General features: G+C 45.6%; 1 protein-coding gene across 1 annotated transcript in view; it reads left to right on the top strand.

Moving 5' to 3' along the window:
- The window catches only part of DIS3 (DIS3 exosome endoribonuclease and 3'-5' exoribonuclease), a 356,327-nt gene that overhangs the window by 136,578 nt on the left and 196,982 nt on the right, over positions 1-22,767 (top strand). Inside the window, exon 11 of the mRNA XM_085622000.1 lies at positions 3,036-3,137. Coding sequence (XP_085478126.1) covers positions 3,036-3,137 — 102 coding nt within the window. The remainder of the gene's footprint in view (positions 1-3,035; positions 3,138-22,767) is intronic.

The following is a 22,767-nucleotide window of genomic DNA, read 5'->3' as shown; positions in this document are numbered from 1 at the left end:
TATTGGTACAAGGTCATAACTTGCTGTCGGTGACACCACATAAATGATGCCAAATTTCTTCTCAGTTTCTGCTTAGACGGTGTTGGAAAGTGCCCCTTTGTGACATGGTCACCCCATATATTTTGCCTGGTATTTAATGCAGTTTTGACTGAAGTGCACTGGGTTCCTGCTAACCAGTTCCCCGGTACTCAATCCCTAAAAACAAGGTATGTGCAATTGTTCCCCAGTTGGCAAGACCTTAGCACCTCTTTAAGTCCCTAGTAAATAGTACCCGTGTAACCTTGGGTATGGGTTCTAAGGAGGGTCCCTAAGGGCTGCAGCATGTATTGTGCCACCATAAGGGACCCACCATCAAACTTAGGCAGGCTGCGTGAAATGGTGCAGACAAATGTGAAAAAACGACATGGCGCACACACCCTGTGAACCATGCCCACAGACACTGCATGTAATATATGTAAGTCACCCCTACAGCAGGCCTTATGGCAAGGTGCAGTGCATTAAATTACATGTGAGGACATAGCTGCACGAGCAGATATACCCCTGTGCTGTCTAGTTCAATTACTAGATAAAACAGGGAAGCCATCTTAAGCAGATGTACTGGGTACTGGTCATTGTGAGTTCCCCAGCTACATGATGGCTTCACTGAAACCTATGGTGTTTGGTATCAAACACATTGTCTTAATCTGTACTGATGCCAATATTGGAAAGGTGTAATAGTGCAATCAGAAGGCATCTTACAGGTGCCCCCTGAATATCTACCAGTCTCTTAGTGTGGTGACTACTGGTATCGTCCAGCCTGCCATCATAGACCTGTTTCTGACCGCCTTTGATTAAAGCCCTCGCTCTTTGAGGTTAGACACAATGCCTGCCCCGGAGGAAGATGTTCATTCCTCCTCCAGCAGGATGGCAAGTAAGTCTGTATACCAAGGCGAGGGACTTCAAAGCCCCTGCTGCCTTTCGTATGCGACCCCTGCTTCACCAAGACCTGGGTAATGCCACCTGCCCTGGTGGCAAATTAGATATGCAAGTAGGTGTGTTGCACCACCAGGCTAGTCGCACCCCTCAGGTGGGCTACCTGATGTGTTCCACGAAAGAAGGATTTCACCATTTTGATTTCGGCGAATTAGGAACTTTGGGACAGGGTTATGCCCACTCCCCACAGTAAGTGCTCGTATAGGGGGCAAAGTGACCCCAATGGTAAGTGCCCCTAAATTCAATATTTAGGTGGCACCCTGCATCCAGGAACTTAGATTCCCCTGACAAAAGAAGGAGGAACATGAAGAGCGGGTGAAGCAAGAACTGCGGACTACTGGTGGACTTTGGCGCCAAACCCTGGCTGCCTGCCTTCTCCTTTCCCGGCAATCACGACAACCCGACTCAAACTGGAGCTGTGCTTCCTCCAAAGGCCTCGGAGGTCCTCCAGCACTTTGCCGAGCCATCAACATATCCCTTGAAGTTTAAGAGCCACTTCCCTGCAAGCTACAAGAACCAACCGACATGTCCAGTTCACCGTTCTGCTGACCACTAGGTCCACAGGTGCAGCTGCCGCCCAGGAGAAGGTCACCATGCTCCAGTGGGTCTGATCCGTCTCCCCACCGAGTGTGAAGATGCCAGGACCAGCTAGTGCTGCCCTGCACCAATACCTGGGGTACCTACACCTCGCAGCAACTAAAGCTTGTTTGAAGTCCAGTCCGGACTCCAATGCCGAAACGACTGACTTGCTGACGAGGGTCATCAGCATTGCATAAGCCAGCTTCGAGAGTGGTCCAGTTACCCTTCCCCCTTCATGCCCTCCCACACACACACCCTCCTTTGCAGGTCTAACCGAGAACCATGAGTGCCTTTAACACACTGGCACAGCCGACTAAAATCCTCTGCACCCAAACTCCCAGGCCTGGGTCCATGACAACAGGATGTGCCCCCCTGCTCCCAAGACCCTCACGAACTGAACCCCCTGTTGGAAGCTCCTGGACTTGTTCCCAAGTTGCCCTCTGCAGCCTGTTTCTAGATGGCCCCTCCTCTGTCTACAGTGAACAAGGCTACCAACCCATTCAGCACCTCTACACCCGGACACTCTAGGGCAGGAAAACTTGAACTGCTGGTGCTACTTTGGACCTTGGCACCTTAGCACCCTAACTTCTGAAGAGGATCCTCTGAATACTATTGCTAGTACCTGTATGCAGTATGTTTCCTTCTCCATAGGAAAGCATTACCTCGTAAAAACGAATTTGTGCTATAATTTTACCTACATGTAAAAATTGATATCTCGGACTTCTTACCTAGTTACAAAGTTCTTGGTGTTAAAATAGATGTAAAAATTCCTGTTATTTTTCTAAATCGGTCTCAAGTTTCTTCTTGAGTGACTCATTTATTGACTGTGTGTACAGCAAATGCTTAACACTACCCTCTGATAAGTCTAAACTGCTCGCCCACACTACCACAAAATAGAGCATTTGCGAGTATTAATTTTAGCCATGTAAGCCAATAAGAGTCGTCTGGACTTTCTACATAGTGTACCTCTTTTCTTTTTGGTGCATTACATGAAAAAGACAGCTTCCTGCCGACGTTTTAACACATTCAGAAACAGCACATATTGGATTCTTTCCCTTTTAGTCAGTTAAGATCCTAATCTCATTCAGTCAATGGGATAAGCACCTGGCCCACACTACATGATCCTACGAATGTGTGATCAAGACCGTGAGGGGTTCCAGTGAGAAAATGTGCTATCCCTTGGCGTGCTGTCACAGAAATTAAAGCTATGACCTTGTAGTAATAACTATAGACTTTGATGAGTGCACAGTGTCTATTTTCAGCTATCTAACTGTGCAAATGTATTTTTTGTTTGATAGAAAGACTGAAAGATTTCCCTAGAGAACTTTTAGTGGCAGGATTCAGCATTGAACATGATTCAGCATTTCCTCACCCAAGATATGCTACAGAGAGACAGGATTGTTGGTAAACTAAATATTGTCATTCACTAAACTCATGTGTATTTGTGTGGTGCTGAGGTATTGACAAATATTTCTCTGAAATAGGTTGGGGTACACATTGCAGATGTGAGCCATTTTATTCGACCGGGGAATGCTTTAGACCAGGAGTCAGCAAACAGAGGAACAACAGTGTATCTCTGTGACAGGGTAAGTATTGCGTACATTATGATTCAGCTTGCTAAATAGAAATGTTCGCTTTTAAGTTTGACATTGTTTGTACTTGCACAAACCTGTCAAATAAAATAAGAAGTTATGGCGGAATAACTTGTGTATATCTCATTGCTGCTCTCTTGATATTTTAACTTGTGTGGGTATTTAAGCACCAATTTCTTTTTTTGTGGAGACTCATCTAGAAACAAAAATCCCATATTGCTTAATATCTTTTCAATACCTAAGGTTTTCTCTCACAAAAATGCAGCCCAAGGTAAAAGGTTTAGCTGTATGGCCTATTGGATAAATACGATGTATCGTTCCAATGTTCCCCACAGGCTGAACATTTAGCCAAGGAAAGTGTATTAGATTCAATCTTGATCTTTAAAATAGAAATGCAAGCATTGAAGTGCGTAAGAATGTAATGTATTTCATAAATATTCTTATTACTCTTAGCTTTTACTCAATACTGAAAATACCTGTGTAGTTTCATTTATTTCACTGTTAACATCACATTCCCAGTGAATAATAATTTATTAGGAGGCAAAGGCATATAGTATCAAACAATGTACTACTACCAAAACCATCGTTCAATCCATTCTTCAACATCCTCGAATCAACATCTGATGCTATTCGTAGGGGTCTATCATTTAAAGGGCAATAGCCTGAGCATGCCAGTCTATTGTGTTACAGCTTGGTGAGGGAAATGCAAGGGCAGCAGCGGGTCCACATTTCCACTGCAGGATTGGGGTGATGCTGGTAGACACCCTGATGGTTGACTACCATCTTCCGGATAGCCTTAAAATTAGTTCCACTCTACCTCACTGCAGCCAAGACAACCATGACCTGTGCCTCCATTCTCTTGCTCAGAATTATAGTTGACAGTTTCTTCAACAACTGCTGTCATTTTGGGGTCAAAAGATGTGCTGGATGTTGCAATTTTGCTGATTTGGAGGAAGTGTGGAGCAGAGTTGGAGCCATATGCCTTGCTCTATTTTTTAACATGACCGCTCCCTCACCACGTGCATCCTACGCAAGCTGTACTATTGTACTCGTCTCAGATGTCAGAAAAACCCTTCCGGCTTCTTTTGAAATAATTGGTAAGTACTCTAAAGCCCCAAGATTGTTCTTGAGCCACATTGCACTGCTAAATATCCATCATCTGAAATCCATGGCATAAAGCTCAGGGTTTCTTTGGAAAATAAAATCCGGTATACCTTGCCCTACTCTTTTCTGGAGACTTTGGAAATATTAATGAAAACATAATTCAGTGACTTTGCTGCTAAACGGTAGCCAAATACCTCATTTTGAGTTCATGATAGGAAGCCCTCAAGATCATCATCCCACCCACCGTTAGTTACAGATCTCAATTGCGCACAATTGCTCCCATTTCATCTATCAAACAAATTATAAAAAGAAAAATTTTGACCAGCTTCTCTCAACCACGTCACATGAACTTCGGTGGTTGGAAGGGATGCGACAATTATAGTGCCCTAATATTATAGCATTTATCACTCAAACTTGCAGCTCCTGAACAACTTTTCCTGACCCAAGCTTCTGTTACTTAGGGTAATTGAAAAACTAAAAGTGTAAAGTTCCATCATAATGTGGCTGTTCTAGGCACTGGCAGGGCCTACTTCTTGAAACATTCAAACATCTTCAAATGCATTTGGCATTGTGGAGAGAGTTCTGGTCCCCTTTTGCAAGAAATGTGGAAACTACTGTACATTTTGCACTAAGTATGTGTACACCACCAGGTCCACAACACAAATGAAAGACCATGAAAGAGAATTTTTTTCACATGAACAGGACTATAGTACCAATGTTACACAACAGGGACGATTTACATTATCTCAAGCCAGTAACTTCACTAGAGCATTTACATTTCAAACAAGTTCACATGTTGGTATTTCGTTTTATAAATCTCTTATCTTTGAATCTGCTATCCAGGATTGGCTCCTATCTGCCATCTCAATATGGCTTTATGAACATTAAGATTGGGGAATATTTCCTAGTGGCTTACTTATCCAGAAGAACCTAGGTGTTTTTCCAATCAATACAGTAGATGATTTGGCCTCTAAATTCACTTGGTCGTCACTGTTCTTTCTAGTTAAGATTAATGGTTGTAGCGTGTGCTGTTGTAGATGACATGCTCTGGACACTCCTGCCATCAAGTGTTAAGCACAGGCGTGTGGTAGTTGTTTTCCTTTTAAGAAGTTTAAGATCACTAGATATCTTGTTGATTCCTCTCTGAACACCACAATGCACCAGGACAGACAACTCAGGTTGTTTTTTCCTGCCATCAGTTTGGAATACTTATCTCACCCTTAGGGGATTAATGAGGATTAGGTCATGTGAGAATGGTTTCAGGTCATAAGAGAATAGCTTTGAAGAAAATGCGATATGGAGAACACCTTCTAGTTCTGCCTGAAAAGTAATTTGAAATTCTTGTGGTCGGTGTAACTTTTGTTTGCTTTGAAACCACAAGGGATCCACTTGCACTGCCTGTAAGGCATTTACAAATAAAAAAGGGTATTTACTATGGAGAGAGGGAGTATGTGTGGGAGGGGGCAGAACTTACTGGGTGCACAACAGAATGTAGCCACTAAACCGGTTGGAACCTGATCAGTCTTCGGAACTGACGACATCAAGAGACAAGCTGAGGAGAGTCCCCTTATCCTTTCCTCTGGGGTGCTCCCACAAGGGATGAAATGCATTCTGGAGGGAGGCTTGCACTAAGTCTAAAGACCAATCCTAGAGCACCCACTCCACCTCCTATTTAAGAGTACTGATCCTCTGAGATTCATTCTCGAAACCAGTCACACATGCAGACAAGCACCGCACTCGGTTGAGCAGGGCATAAAGCTCTGAGTCTCAACAAAAGAGGACATGGTGCTCTGCTTCAGCCATGGTCACTGAGCTTCCTCTTTGCTGAATGCTGACCTTGGGTCTGAATAAGGCGTGAGTTGGAGCCTCAGAGGCTCAACCATAAAACAAGCATTGGCAAATTCAATGGGTCTCGCATATGCGGGAGCTATTTGCTTTGCCAGTGTGTTTTAGCCATGTTGTACACCAATGTGGCTGCAGCGTGGCATAGAGAGGAGTGTTGAAGTAAGTGTCGTAGAGTAGAGTGTCGTAGAGTAGAGTGTCGTAGTTTGGCATAGAGTCGTAAATTGGGATGGCATGGAGCAGAGTGGCGTAGAGTGTCATATAGTGGGGTGACATAGGATGGACTAAACTAGAGTGTCTGATTGGATTGGCGTAGAGTTGAGGGGCTTAAAGCAAAGTGGAGTGGCGTTGAGGGGAGTGGAATGGATTGGAGTGGAGTAGCATAGAGTGGCATAAAGTGTCTTAGAGTGGAGTGACATAGGATGGAGTAAAGTGGAGTGGTGTAGTGTTGAGTATGCATGGTGTGGTAGGACACTGCCATTACAGAAAACATATTTTCAATTGAAATGACAATTACGTTTGCACATACAGTTTTACTTATAAATCTATACAGCGCACAAACGATAATGTGTGGAAATGGCATCACCTAGTGAATTGATTTGTTTTAATCATATCAAAATATTTGTTTCCACCACACTATTGAATTACAAAAAAAGTGTTTCAGTTGTACATTCGTAATTCTGATACGTTTTGAAATATTTGCACTGTTTACAGACATTTGAATTTTGTTGTGTGCTAGAAAAAAACTTTTCTTCCCCAGTACCCAGCAAGATTGGCACATAAATCCACTCAGTTTGAAGTCAGAAAAAGAAAATTAAACATCAAGCTCCTTTCGAAGACAGAACCTGATATTTGACCTCTGCACAGCAATTGTGACATGATAGGAATACAAATTAAAGGTGTGTTTATAAAAAGTGAGATCCTACAGAAGAATACAAGGAGCCCCCCACTATCCAAGGTTTGCTCCAGGAGCAATAAAGACATACTGGACAGCCTAAAATAAATGAAGCCAGCAAATAAAAAGCCAGAACATGTGAGTTACAAACCACAAAGCCAATTGTAAGCAATGGGTGGAATACATTCCAAGGCTCTGAGTTTACCTTATTGCTGCTGAAATTGGTGCTGAAAAAAACCCTCAACTCCAGCTTCACTATGGATCGACTCAAGCTCCCAGAGGTGTAGGATGTTAAACAGAGGAAACACTACCTACATCTGACATTCAGGAAAAATCCGTCACCGGAACCAGCCATCACACCTGTCAAGAAGAGAAGGCTTCCTTTTAAGGGGACAGTCTCTAAGAATTGCAGGGGTTACCTATTCAAAAGAAGAGGAAACCGGAAAACACCAGTCCCACACCGAAGCCACCAACTGCAAACTCAAAAACACCTCCCGCACAACCAGGTCACCATCCCCACAGGGTTCACTGTAAGAAAGTGGCTCTGTATATACTGTTCCCAAATAGGTACAGTGTGCACAAAGTCCACAGTCCCCAGAGGTTTGGCAGAGGCTAAAGTTAGCTATAACCTTACTCTCTAAAGTGGTAGCTTGGTCGAGCAGTAAAGCAGTATCGGAGAACAGTGTAAAGCATTTGTTGTACACACTCAGTCAGCAAATGGTCTCACACACTCAAGAACTGAACTCTAGGCCAATGGTTGTGTATAAAAATATATACTTGTTTTATTTTAGAACCAACAATAGGTATCAAAATCTACTTTCTCAGGATTAGATGCTTTGGATAAATACTTTCAATATGCAATAGGCTTTTGAATGCAATAGACACAGTTGTTGCAATAGGCAACACAATTTCAAACACAGTATAACATTGAGCTCAATAGGAATTTCTAGTTAAATGCAATTGATAACTTTTTGGGTTACTTTTCTTACCACAGGACTGAATCCTAGATTCAGTCCTGGGACAGTTTCTGTTAACAGTTGAGTAAAAACGTTTTGGTTACAGTAGTGATTTTTAAGGAATATTATTGTATTTTAAAAGTTGACAGAAACTTTTTCACATAGAATCACCAATGTTATCCTATGGGAGGTAAGTGGGGTTACTTTTTCTAACTCGGTGTTGGATCCTGGATCCAGCACTGGGGCATCTCCTGTAAACAGTTGAAATAATGTGATTTTGTTATACAGGTGATTTTTAACGAATATTTGTAAGTTTGCAAAATCGACACTTAGAAGAAATTCTGGTGAAAACCAGGCAATGTTATCCTATGGATGGAAAATCAAGTTATAGGTAAGTGCGGTTGTAATTACTTTTCAGGGTCAGTGCTGGGCACCAAGATCCAGCACTGGGATCTCTCCTGATAACCGGTGAGTAAATTCGTTTTCGTAATTCGGCTGATTTTAGGTGAATATTTTAAAGTTTAGAAACTCCACACTTCACTTCCAAGTGAAACCAGTCCATGTTACCCTATGGAAGAAAAGTGAGTTATCGGCTTTTGGGTAAGTCCTCAACTGGCAGAGTTAAGGTTCTGGGCATAGACTCGGTCTCCCAGGGTCAGGTAAGTACAGTTGTTACACCCTCAGTGGCACAGGGGCAGCCGGGTGCAGAGTGAGTTAGGCCCAATGTTATCCTATGGGAGGCAGGGGGCCTTTGGTTGGTGGCTGCTGGCTAGCAGGCCACGCGGCTGTGGGAGCTGGGCTCCTGGTCACTTGCTCAGGGCAAATGGAAAAGTAGATTAGAGTAGAAGTTGCACTGCCAGGGGCACTCGGGCGGCTGGGTGCAGGGTGCTTTTGAGCCGTCGGGTGCTCAATGGATTTCAATAGAGAAGCTCAAGAACGAACAAAGGCTGCAAGCTCGGGGACAAAGATTCTTCAGGTGTGACCACCACTTCGAGAGGTAAGTTGGGTAGTTGGAGGATAGGTAGGCACCCAGGAGTTGGGCACAGGGGGGCCGCAGGGCGCCGGGTGCAGGGGTGCCTTTTGGTGTCGGGAAATCTTACCCTCTGCTGATCGCAGTTGGAGGGGTCCCTGGTTCTGAGGCTGCAGGCGTCCTCAGGAGCGTTGAGGTGGGTCCTAAGGTGCTGGATTCGGGTTCAGTCGCCGGGGGGACGTCCTAGTGGTCTTTGTTTACTCCGGCACAGGCCAGGCTTGGCGGGTGCAGAGTGTGCAGAGTACGCGGTTCCTGGCTGATGCCAGGGCTTGTTTCTTGTTTTGAGCGGTACCACTGCTCGTGGGAGTCCCAGGTAGTTAGTCACAAGGCAGTCAGGTCCTCCGTGGTTTTTGAGGTTGCTGACCACTGGAGATGCCGGGGTTTAGCAGGAGCAGGTTCGAGGGTCGACAGGCCTGTAGAGCTGGGGCCAAATCAGTTGTGAGCAGCTGCACGGCAGGTCTTCTTGTTCCTTGATCTTCTTTGTTGTTTCGGATTCTGGATCTGAGACCTCAGACAAAACATGGATTGTAGGTTAGGTTCAGGGAGCATCGCTAAGATGCCCTCTGTCGTGCATTGTACATTAAATCCCATACTGGCATCAGTGCAGGTTTAATGTGCTGAGAAGTTTGATATCAAACTTCTCAGTCTTCATTGTAGCCATCATGGTGCTGTGGAGTTCGTGTTGACGATCTTCCAGCACCATATACTCTTAAATGGCAGCACTGCACTTACAGTGCCCAGGAATGGACCTGGGTACTGTAGGAGCACAGGGCTCATGCACCTGTACCCACACCACTGGCATAGGGCACCTAGCTAGAGGGGTGTCTGATGTATGCCAGGGCAGTGTGTGTTGTGGGCATGGTACACAGGGATGTTTTGTTCTGCACCCAGACACTCAGCCTGCAAGGGCAGTGTGTGTGTGTCAGGGTACAGGGCCTCTAAGGGTGGCACAATAAGTGCTGCAGCCCTTAGGGGCCTTCTCTGGTCACAAGGCCCTGGGTACCTAGTGTACCACTTACCAGGGGCTGACATGTGATTAGAGGTGCCAATTGGGTTTAGGCTGTTAAGCAATTTTTAGGGGAGGAACACAGGCCCTGGGCACCTGATTGGCAGGAGCCCATGGCACACAAAGGAAATGTGCATCAGTTATCAGTCAAAAAGCGGGGGGGGGGGGGGTTACTGCGACAGAAACCCACTTCCTTACATTCACCTCATACACTTTTGAACTCCGATCTTGGTGTTCAGGTGACATTCAAGAACCTTACTATGACTCGCTTCCACAACATTGAGGAAGGAAGTTACCCATGGGAAGTCTGCAGTGCTGACCATTAAGATGACTCCTGTCTAGAGCCATGTGCTGTTCAGGCCTCCGATCACATCACAGCACATCATGCTGTTATTCAAAGAGTGGTAGACCACCACATAGTAAAAGTGTATGTTGTGGAGGAAGAGGACAATTTACTCATCAAGAGTTTGTTGAAGTCAGAGAGATTGGTGAAGTTGCTGCCCATGCTTAACAGCATGACTAAGTGTGCGACAGGGAACTTCAAAGAGCCCCTGACAACTAGGATGGTCATTCCAGGAGTGTAACATAAAGTATAAGGCTGCCCCAGATGACCTTACTTACAGATTGGGTCATGTCACTCTACATTATCTGGTGATACACACAACTCATAAATGAGCCTTCACCAGGGTAAAGACTAAGCTCCTCTTCTGACAATTAAAGCCGGATGGTAAACATATCACTGAAGAGGGTACAACACATTAGCGTGTTGCCAGTTCAGTGAGGTTCTTCTCAAGTAGCGACCGGTCCCATTGGGATCAGATGGAACAATTCATCAGAAATCTTCGGGAGGTATACAGGTGTACCGAAGAGAGGCAGGAAGTTACTGCGGACCAGAAGGACCCTTTTCAGTGCGAACATCAGATGCGCCTCCATCAAAGTCGACACTTACATCATTCCCTCAGCAATGCATGCCTGATTACTATTGGGGTTCCATCCTGAGGTGCAGCAACATCTCATAAATGTTCCCTTTTAGGGGGAACATCTCTTTGGCCCTCAGATACGATGCTGGAGAAAATAAAAAAAGAATACAGATACTGCTAAAGACAGGAGAGCACTATTCACGCATTCTGCAAAGTCTGGGTTTCGGCTCAAGACACAAGTGAGTCCACTGCAGCGGTCAGTCTACCAGCATCACCAGTCCTCCCAGGAGTACCAGACTCAAAAATAGTTTCCAAGGGGTGTATTTAGGGGACTCGTTGTGGAAGAGGTAGCAGTGGCTGTGGAAAGGGGCATTGCCACCTCAAAACAGTGACATGCAAATGATTGTCCCCGCTTCCCTCACCCCAGTCACACAACACCTGTCATGGGGAGGATCAAGTTATTCCTTAAACGGTGGGAGGAAATAACCGCAGACAAATGAGTCCTACTGTGGTACAGCAAGGATAAGGATGCTTGGAGTTTCATACTACCACAGCATCACATAATCAATCTGGACCATCTACTCAGAGGAATTACAAGCATTTTTCAGTAAAGTCAGCAGTAACATTTTGCCCCCACATCTGCATGGAGTGTACTCCGTGCAAATAGACATTCCCAGAAAGGATGATATCCTATGGCTTATACTTGACCTCAGTTCACCAATGGCACATTTCAAAATGATGACCCTGCAGGATGTCATTCCTGTGTTCTGCACAGGAGACGGCATGGCAACCCTCAGCCTGAAGAATACCTACTTTAAAATCCCCATTAATCAAGCACATCACTTCTTCATCAGACTCGTGATAAATGGATAACTGTTTCAGTTAAAAGTTATATCCATCAAGGTCACACCAGCCCAAGAGCATTTACTAAAGGTCTAGCAGTCGTATAGAAGTGGTTACAGCACATCTTTATCGTAGAGCCATTCAAGAGTTTCCTTATCTGACTGATTGCCTGGTAAAGAGCAGCAGCCAACAACTATGCCCAGCACCAACCCAGTCAGCAGTGTCACTCCTACACCTTTTAGGGTTCACAGTAAATGCCATAAAGTCCCATTTCAATGAGCAGTTGAATCAGCCTTTTCTGGGAGGTTTGGTTAACTCACTAGCAGGCCACACCAACACATGCTAGAAGAAAGTGATGGCATTCAAAATGTTAAATGTTAAATATATGTTCGAGGCATATTAGCTGCAGATTACATACTTGTGCATAGATCGCCATCTGGTGTTGGGCCCGGATGTTTGCAGTTGTTTTTCCTTTTGGAAAGTCTTTGGAAGTCACAAGGTCGGTGACTCCTCCTTTGGATCGTATTGCGCATGGGCTTCGGCTCCATCCTCAGATGTTTTTTTTCCGCCATCGGGCTCAGATGTAATCTTCGCGCTCCGGTTCCGAACAGCTTCCAGTTCGACTATCGACGCGCAATCCTCACCCCAATTTGCGGTATTATTTTCGATCGCGATCTCCCCACTCGACGCGGCTCTCATCAGCAAGAACCTTCGATTCCAGTCGTCGACGACGGCATTCAGGCCTACCCAAGCTCCGGTCCTGGCTAATGGAAAGGACTCCCTTCAAGAAGTGCCCTCGATGTGGGTCCAAATTCCCCCACACCGATCCCCACAAAATATGTAATCCCTGCCTCTCCCCTGAACACGAGGCTCGAGATTGTCCGGCGTGCAAGTCCTTCCGGTCCAAGAAAACTATTCGAGACCGAAGGGCCAGAAGAACCATGGCACACTCGTCGACGGCGATTCCGGATGACATCTTCAGGGAAGGCGTCGACGCTCCAGAAGAACACCACACCGACTAGGGACTCGTCAGCGCCTCTGAAGCCGACGATTCAGATGTGGAAGACATCACTCTGGCACAGAGGGTCGTGAGTACTAATCTACCCCCCCCCCACCCACATCCTCGCCGGCACCGAAAAAGGCTTCGGTCACACCTTCGCCTCCGGGCCTAAGCAAGACCAAAGACACTGCTTCCCACACCGCACCTTCGGGACCGGTAAAGAAGCTGATTAAGCCTTCCGGCGGCTCGAGCCAGCCCACCGTCGGTTCCGATAAACACTCTTCGGCACCGAAAAAGAAAACGGCCTCCGCTTCGACACCGAGCCCCGCACCGAAACACTCGGTGTCGAAACCCAGCTCCAGCTCCTCGGTACCGGCACCATCTTCGGGACCGACAAAAGAACACAAGGCCACCGGCACCGACACTTCGAAGCCGAAATCCATCTCGGCGCCTACCAAACAATCAGACCTTTCCAAGCATAGTTCCAAACAACGAACCAGCACAGATAAAGCCAAAAAAACAACGGCCCGACGCCTTCGGCGCCGACGGACCGACGGACCAACCAACCTCACCAGAACTCTTTACACCGGATCCATTACAAAAAACACTAACCAAGGATCCCAAGACCGGACATTTGATGCTCTGCATCAAAAAGAGACAGCTGGAAAAACCTGCTCCGCCTCCACCTCCAAAGAGGAAGGACTCTGCTACCTCCCCTTTCAGAATACCTCATCATTCCCCAACACCCTCTCCGGATGATGATGATGATGATCAGGGGGATCCATATGATGACTTAGGAGACGTTCCCCAAGACTTACCTACAGGGGACCCCACTCCCACAGGCTCCCCAGACCCATGGGACGATTAGAATATCCCTGACATCTCTAACGTCCCACAGGATGATCTCTACCCTTCCAGACCTTCCCCACCAGAAGACTCACTGGGGTTCAACCATCTACTACAAAGGGCGGCACACTATCACGGGGTAGATCTCCATACCAACCCCGTGGAGGAGGATTTCCTCCTCGATACGTTTGACACCACACATAGGACCACCTCCATATTGCCTATGCTCAAGGGAGTTATAAAACATGCGCCAGAGGTCTTTAAAGACCCAGTCAGAGCCAGGGTCATTAACCCGCGCATTGAAAAGAAATATAAATCCGCCCCTACAGATCCCTCCTACATCAGATTCTCTGGTAGTGTCCACAGCACGTAAAAGGGCTCCCAAGCGTCAGGCGAAGCACCACCACCTGACAAAGAGTCTAAACTCTTGGACGCATCAGGTAAGCGTACTGCATCCCAAGCTGCCAGCATATGGCGTTTCGTTAATACACAAGCGCTACTAGCCAGGTATGACGGGGCCCATTGTGACGAATTAGAAGCCATAATGCAACATCTCCCTGATAAATACAAACCTAGGGCCAATGAGCTAATTCAGCAGGGCAAAACCATTACTAATACCTCCATACGTTGTGCCCTAGATGCAGCAGACACAGCCTCCAGGGCCATCAATACTAGTGTCCTCCTCCGTCGCCATGCCTGGCTAAGGATCTCAGGTTTTAAACCGGAGGTACAAGCCTCAATCCTCAACCATCCTTTTGACCAGGAACATCTGTTTGGCCCAAAAGTGGATGAGGCCCTAGAAAATTTGAAAAAGGACACAGACACGGCAAAATCCATGGGAGCTTTACAATCACACCCTCCCAGGCGCTCCTTTCGCCGCTCTTCCTTTCGGAGCACATCCAGAGGCTACTCCTCCGACACCGCTTCCACTCCATATAAGGCCCCTACCCAGTCCACCTTTACAAGGGGTTACCAAAGAGGCGGCTACAGGAGCAACAATAACAAAGGCAGAGGCAAGACAAACACCGCCCGCTCTGCCACCACACCTACCCAATGATTTCCCTCCACTCCCCCCCAGACCATCCCACTCCGGTCCGGGGCAGACTCCAAAATTTCCTTCCTGTCTGGGCTACAATCACCTCAGACAAATGTGTAACACAAATAATTTGGTCAGGCTACTGCCTAAACCTAATATCTACCCCCCCAAACATTCCACCCAGACAACGCTCAATGTCACAAGAACATCTAACACTACTAAAGCGAGAGGTAATCTCCCTCCTACAGAAAAGGGCGATACAACACGTTCCTACCAACCAACGAAATAGGGGGGGTCTATTCCCTATATTTTCTCATACCAAAAAGGGACGAGACTCTGCGGCCCATCCTAGACCTCCGGCCCCTAAACAGATACATACACTCAGACCATTTTCACATGGTAACGCTTCAGCATGTACTTCCACTGCTTTCCTAAAACGACTTCCTGACCACTTTAGACCTAAAAGATGCTTATTTCCACATTCCAGTGCACAACGCTCACAGGAAGTTCCTCAGATTTGTAGTGGACCGCCAACACTGCCAATTCAAAGTACTCCCGTTCGGAGTCACAACAGCACCACGAGTATTCACCAAGTGCCTAGCAGTAGTGGCAGCACACCTCAGGAGACAACACATCCATGTCTTCCCATATCTAGACGACTGGCTAATAAAAGCCAGTTCATACAGCCAGTGTGTACAACACACGCATGCCACTATCCAGCTACTTCACCAACTGGGCTTCATAGTAAACCACGCAAAGTCCCATCTACAACCATCCCACATAAAACAATACCTCGGTGCCACCATAGACACCTCAAAAGCGCTAGCCTACCCCAATCCTGCCAGGATTACAAGCATTCAGGTGCTACGCGCAAAATTCATGGCACAGCACTCCCTTCCAGCTCGAGTGTTTATGCAACTAATAGGGATGATGGCCTCTTGCATCTTCATAGTACATCACGCAAGACTCCAGATGCGTCCTCTCCAAGAGTGCTTAGCGCGCCAATGGAACCAGGCCCAAGGTCAATTAACAGATCTGGTGTTGGTAGACGGTCGTACCCATCGCTCTCTGCAGTGGTGGACCACCACAAACCTTTCCAAAGGTCGACCGTTCCTGGACCAGGTTTCCCAGATAGTACTAACAACAGACGCATCGCTCTCCGGCTGGGGAGCTCATCTATTACATCTCACCATGCAGGGCACATGGACACCTCAACAGAAGTTACTCCATATCAACCATCTGGAGTTACTAGCAATCTTCTTAGCCCTAAAATCTTTTCAAACACAGATTTCAGGCAAGGCAGTCCTAATCCGCACAGACAACATGACAGCCATGTACTATATTCAAAAACAAGGCGGCACACACTCTCCACAGCTCTCTCAGCTAGCACAGAGCATATGGAGATGGGCCATACCCCAGAAAATCTTTCTCCTAGCTCAGCATGTCCCAGGGGTCCAAAATACTATGGCAGATCTGCTCAGCAGACAAACTCAACAAATCCACGAGTGGGAACTCCACCCGCAAGTTCTCCACCCGTACTTTCAAAGGTGGGGGCATCCACAGATAGAGCTCTTCGCCACCCACGAAAACACCAAATGCCCAAGCTTTGCCGCCAGATATCCACACCCATTGTCCAAAGGAAACGCGATATGGATGAACTGGTCAGGCAGATGTGCATACGCTTTTCCGCCTCTCCCACTCATTCCACTAGTGGTGCGCAAACTACAACAACACTCCCTCACACTTATCCTAGTAGCTCCAACTTGGGCCAGACAACCGTGGTACACCACACTTCTGGAACTATCTGTAGAACCGCACCAAAAATGACACCTCTCTCCACACCTCTTAACCCAGAACCATGGAGAGATCAGACACCCGGACCCAGCTCAGCTCAACCTTGCGATCTGGCTCCTGAAATCCTAGAATTCGGTTACCTAAATCTTCCCCCTGACTGTATGAACGTCATCAAAGAAGCTAGGCGACTCACTACTAGGGCGTGCTACACCGCCAAGTGGAAATGTTTTGTTGTCTATTGTCACAACAACACTATCAATCCCCTAGATGTGTCCATTCAACACATCATAGGCTACTTACTCCACCAACAAAGGTGCAATCTAGCCTATACGTCCATTCGACTGCACCTCGCAGCCATAGCAGCTTACCTACAAAACAGGCAACATCTATCGCTCTTTAGAGTACCTGCCATTAAAGCCTTCATGGAAGGCCTTAAAAGAATAATTGCCCCCAGAGTGTCACCCTCAACTGTGTGGAACCTAAATATCGTTCTCACCAGACTAATGGGGCCTCCCTTCGAACCACTACACAAATGTGAACTCCAATTCTTAACATGGAAAACCGCTTTTCCTGTAGCCATCACTTCCCTCAGAAGGGTCAGTGAGATACAAGCACTTACCATTCAAGAACCTTTTCTACAAATGTACCATAACAAAGTTGTTCTCCGTACCACCCCTAAATTCCTCCCTAAAGTCATTTCTCCCTTTCACCTAAACCAATCTGTAGAACTACCAGTATTCTTCTCGCAACCACAGACCGTTGTAGAAAGAGCTCTCCACACACTAGATGTCAAACGAGCCTTACTCTACTACATCGAGAGAACACAACCTTTCCGTAAGACCGAACAACTATTTGTCTCCTTCTCTCCACCACACAAGGGCAACCCCATCTCCAAGTCGGGGATAGCTAGGTGGATTGTCAAATGCATTCAGATTTGCTACCACAAAGCAAAACGAACGCTATCCGTTCCCCCTAAAGCCCATTCTACACGTAAAATAGGGGCTTCAATGGCTTTTCTAGGAAACATCCCATTAGATGATATCTGCAAAGCAGCTACATGGTCACCACCGCACACTTTCACTAAACAATATTGTGTAGATGTGCAAGCTAAGCAACAGGCTAGTGTGGGCCAGGCTGTACTCAAAACATTATTTCAAACCACTGCAACAGATACAGGTGGTCGCCGCTAAGGATGGGTACTGCTATATAATCTATGCACAAGTGTGTAATCTGCAGCTCATATGCCTCGAACGGAATATGCTACTTACCAGTATGCATCTGTTCTTGGCATGTAGAGCTGCAGATCTACACACGCCCACCCGCGTGTACCTCTATCTGTTCCAGTTTATCTTATTTAGATATTACACACATGGGCCTCTTCACTGTTATTACTACGCTCCATCTTTCCCTGCTGGCGAAAAACAATCTGAGGATGGAGCCGAAGCCCATGCGCAATACGATCCAAAGGAGAAGTGACCGACCTCGTGACTTCCAAAGACTTTCCAAAAGGAAAAACAACTGCAAACATCCGGGCCCAACACCAGATGGCGATCTATGCACAAGTGTGTAGATCTGCAGCTCTACATACCAAGAACAGATGCATACTGGTAAGTAGCATATTTCTTATAGAGCGCTCGATTACCCGAAGGTGTCCTGGTTCTAGCTCGGAGTTGGACAAAAAGGAAAAAGAAGCATGGGCCTGGTTGTTGAAAAGCCATGTTTTCAGCTCCTTTCTGAAGGTAAGAAGATTGGGGGATGATGTAAAAAGGTAGTGAATTTCGTGCCTTTGCCGTGCAGGTGATGAAACTTGTGCCACCCCAGTTAGTTCTCTTGAATCTGGGAGCCACAAGGGTTTAGCTCCCAAAGAACGAACCATTTAAAATTCTGCCAAATGTGGTGGGGGCCTGTATTGTGAAATACCTTAAAGGCTGTACAAAGGGCCTTACATTTGATGCAGTGCCTTATCGGGAGCCAATGAAGTTTCTGAATTTCGATTGTGACTGACTTAAATTTGAGTGTACCAGACAAAAGCCTGGCTGTGGCGTTTTTGTAGCATTTGTAAATTGAGATGTTGTTGCTATATGTTTAAGTAGAGTCCATTACAATAATCCACTTTAGACAGGATCAATGAGGGGACAACAGTTTTTTGTGACTTATAAGGGATGAACTGAAGAATCTTTTTAATCGTCCTCAGTGTGAGGAAGGTGGTGGCTGTGACTAAGTTTACCCGGTCTCCAAAGGAGAGTTTGTTGTCCATTTGGACACCCAGGTTTTTGGCTTTCCTTACCGGTGTGGGCAGTGAGCCCAATTCATCTGTCCACCAGAATGGCGACCAAAAGGAAATCTTATTTCCAAAAAGAATGACTTAGGTTTTTCTTGAGTTCAGTTTTCAGCAGCTATTGCTCATCCAAGTGCTGATAGCCCGCATGCAGTTGTGAAATCTATTATCTGTGTTTGTGTCCTGGCTTGATAATCACACGACTATTTGTGTGTTATCGGCATCAGGTGCAAGTGAGAAACCGAATGATCTTATCAGAAGGGCCAGGGATGATACATACACATTAAATAGTATGGGGCTGAGCGATGACCCCTGTGGGACCCAAAATGACTCTGAGACAAATAAGTCCAGGGCTACCAATTGTTTTCTTTCTGAAAGGAAGGATCACAACCGGTCCAGTGCTGTCCCCCACACTTGGCTCATGGCTAGATGGTCTATCAAAAGATCATGATGAACCATATCAAATGCTGTCGAGAGATCGAACAATACTAAGGCAGCATTTACCCCTGCATCTAGTGGCTCTCTGATTTCAACTGGATTTGAGTAGAGCAGATTCCTTACTATTGCCACTCCTAAATTCATACTGAGTGGTGTCTAGCAGCTAATTTCCCTGGATAAAATCTGATACTTGGGTGTTCATGGCCTTTTCACGTAACGTAGCAGGCAGTGGGAGCCGAGAGATGAGGCGAACGTTGTTAGGATCATTTGGATTTAGACTTGTTTTTTCTTTTTTCTTTTTTTTATTAAAAGCAGTATGGTTGGTCACATGCCTTAGGATTGGTGTGCACTGTCTTTTGCAATACCAGGTTTTAACTGTTACAATTTAATTTTCTGCATCGCACTTATGTGACTCCTCACAAATTAAACATAATGGATCCCTCAAGGGATGCTCGATGTATGCAATGTGGTGAGAAGGAAGCCACCTTCCTACATTGAGCTTGGTTATGTATTGGAGTTCAACAGTTTTGGAGTGTGGTGGTCCCTAGGATAGAGGAGGTCACGGAGTTGCTGATTACTCTGACTCCAATGGCTTGCCTGTTGGGAGTGGTGGCCCGACCGAAAAGGTGGAAAATCCCCTATAAACTTGCACAGCTTGCCCTTCTGTTGGCCAAACGTAGAATAGCCATAGGGTAGTTGAAGTCCAGGAGACCGCTAGTTAACCACTGGCTTAGCGATCTCCTGAAGTGGAGAGCAGCAGAGGAACAGCATAGGTGTGTGGCACGTACAGATGAAGGGACAGTGAAGGAGATATTGGCATGGGGACAACTTCACGACCAATTTAATGATGATTCGGCTTCTGATGTTAGTACTGATGTTGAAGGTGGATCCAGTTGTTAATCGGACTTGACAGCACGGATTAGACCAGAGGTCTTCAATCTGTGGAGCGCGACCCACAGGGGGGCCACAGAGTCCTGGGAAGGGGGGTCGCGCATTTCCAGGCCTGGTATACAAAACATGTGCTCTTCCTTTGGACAAAAACACCGCAATCGTGAAAACACTTCAGATGAAGTAACTTGAGTCTCGTGCTGTAAAAGGAAGAGGCCCAGCAGACAAGTAAAACAATCCCTCTAACAAGCCTTCTTTCCAGGGTGTCTGCTTGCCTGAATGAAAAGCAAATGTGTGCTAGAAGTTAATCTGCATATGTAAAGGATGCTTGGGAGGGGTTCTGGCTTTAGTTGCTCGACTCACTCCAAGCATTGTGAGGGCAAAGATGTGTTTTTGTTTTTTTGCCTGGTGTTTAACAACTGAGATGTCAAGTGGGTGCTTTACAGAGCACTTAGTACCCCGAGGAGGAGTTGAGGGACTGTTATGCAAAAAAAAAGCATTACTTATGGTCTGATATTACTTTGGAGCTGATTTATGAGAGGCTTGTGCTGCTGGAGTGTCATTTTTAAAAAAAACTTCAGTGGCACAAGCGTCTCAATGATATCTATGAGGCGAGGCAAAGTCACCCTGCGTGGCTTTGCATGGCCTTATAGATATAGAGTAAGACAAAGCAGCGCAAGTCGCTGCGTTGCCTTACTCTATGTCAAGTAGGCATTCCATGGGCATTGCAGTGGGTGTTCCCACGCAACACCCATGGATTTTGACGCTGCCCCAGATTTGAAAACCATGTTAACCTGGGGCAGCGCCAAAACCTTATGCCTCCCCACAGCCGGCGTAACGAGGAGAAATGTTTTTCATTTCTCCTCGTTTTTTACTCTTTCCATGTATGCCGCATTCTGCAGCACACATTGAAAGAGGAAACCCCCCCTCATGATTGACCTTTGGTTTGCTGAACATAGTTTAATTTATTTCCCCAATGTAAAAATGATTTGTTGTGGGAACAGGGGGCATTTATGGATGTCGATAGTTGCAGCGGCTGCCAGCTCAGGTAAGCGAGGTGGGGTGGGCGGGTAAGTTGACAGACAATCGAATAGGTATAATTAAATAAAGAAATAATACCTATTTATTCCGTCATCTGTCTGCTTCCATCCCTGCCCCCCCCCCCCCCCTACTTCGCTCCACCACGCTTACCTGACCGGCCGCCGCTGGATAGTTGGCAATGATGAGGAGGGGGCCTAAAACGTTTTGACAGGGGGGGTCCCGGCATCAAAAAGTTTGAAGACCTCTGGATTAGACCAATGACTAAGTGAGAGGAGCAAATTCAGAGAGATAAGTCTGTGATGACTGTTTTCTGTTCTCTTTCAATCTTCAATTGTGAGTGAGCCTCCTTAATCTTGTCCTTGGGGCTTTTGAGCTCGTAAATAAATTCAACTTTGTTTAATTTATCAAAATCAGGTTCCCCTTGTGATCCCTGTCCACCGAGGATTGCCACTATGGTAGCTGAGGCTAATGCTGTCAGTCTGACTGACATCTGTCAGCTTATGTGTTGCTCTGGTTATTTTCTGTCTGTCTGGAAAAAAGGCTACTGTTTTGCCTCCTATTAAAAAAACATCTCTTGACCCACTTGATTCCAACAGCTATCGTCCGATCTCATAACTACCCCTGCTGGCCAAGTTGATTGAAAAAATAATGAACAAACAACTTACGACTCGTGTTCAGGCTAACAATCTCCTTGATGATACTCAGTTCGGCTTTCGTGCTGTTCACAGAACTGAGATCAAAGAACTACAAAAGAGGGACCCTGAGTATTTAAATGTGTGAGGAAGGAATCCGGGAGTAAAATTATAAAACACAACAGGGCTTCCTACACCTATATAATTCAGTATTAGGCAATATGTCCATATAATAAGGCAAAGCCCACAACAGACGGTATACAAAAATAGATTACTTCATTTATTAGATAATTTTTTCATTTTTTGAAAGACATGTAAATGTCCATTTTAAGTTGTGTGATAGATTAAATGTGATACATATTAAATCACAATAATGAGAAGAAAAAAAAAGTGGAACATATCATCAACAGCACACACCATAATGACATTAATAAATAACATCAAGACATAATATAAATGCAGAAAACTAAAACAGTAAAGACAAAAATCACCCCCAAATTTTTTTTTAGACCGAAAAATATACAGAACAATGAGGCATAAAATAAAACACAAGACAAGCGCCCACGTGCATTTCGGAGATCCTATATAACCTATATAGGCTCCTTCCTCAGGGCGTATAAGATAGGTCTTTTAGAAGGCGGCAAGTACTAGACAACTTCATTTTCAACGTCATGTAGTGAGGGTGCTGGCATAAATTCAATATTCGCAACCGTTGGTCTGTGGGCAGAAAAAACAGGGTAAGTACTTTTACTATATATTTGGTACTGTGTGGCTGGAGCTTGGTAGAATAGAGAAAATATAAAGCTAGTAAAAAACTGACCCAAGAGTGAAAAGATTGGATGAATCACCGAATCGTGAAAGAAAGAAATACAAAAAAGAAGATAAAAGAAAATAATAAAAGAAAGTAAAAGAGATAAGGGGGTACCAATCACCTCTGTTGAAAAGTATATTGAACAAGCACCTACTTGGAAAATTAATCTTTCAATCAAGGCACCAAGACTGAGATGACTTCTAAAGGTATATATATAGAACTATAAAGAAAATCAAGAATTAATGATTAACGATTAAAAAGCGG

The sequence above is a fragment of the Triturus cristatus genome, chromosome 8 (assembly GCF_964204655.1).
Source record: "Triturus cristatus chromosome 8, aTriCri1.1, whole genome shotgun sequence".
Taxonomy (NCBI): domain Eukaryota; kingdom Metazoa; phylum Chordata; class Amphibia; order Caudata; family Salamandridae; genus Triturus; species Triturus cristatus.
The sequence above is the reverse complement of the archived record's forward strand: the minus strand, read 5'-3'. Positions and strand labels throughout refer to the sequence as shown.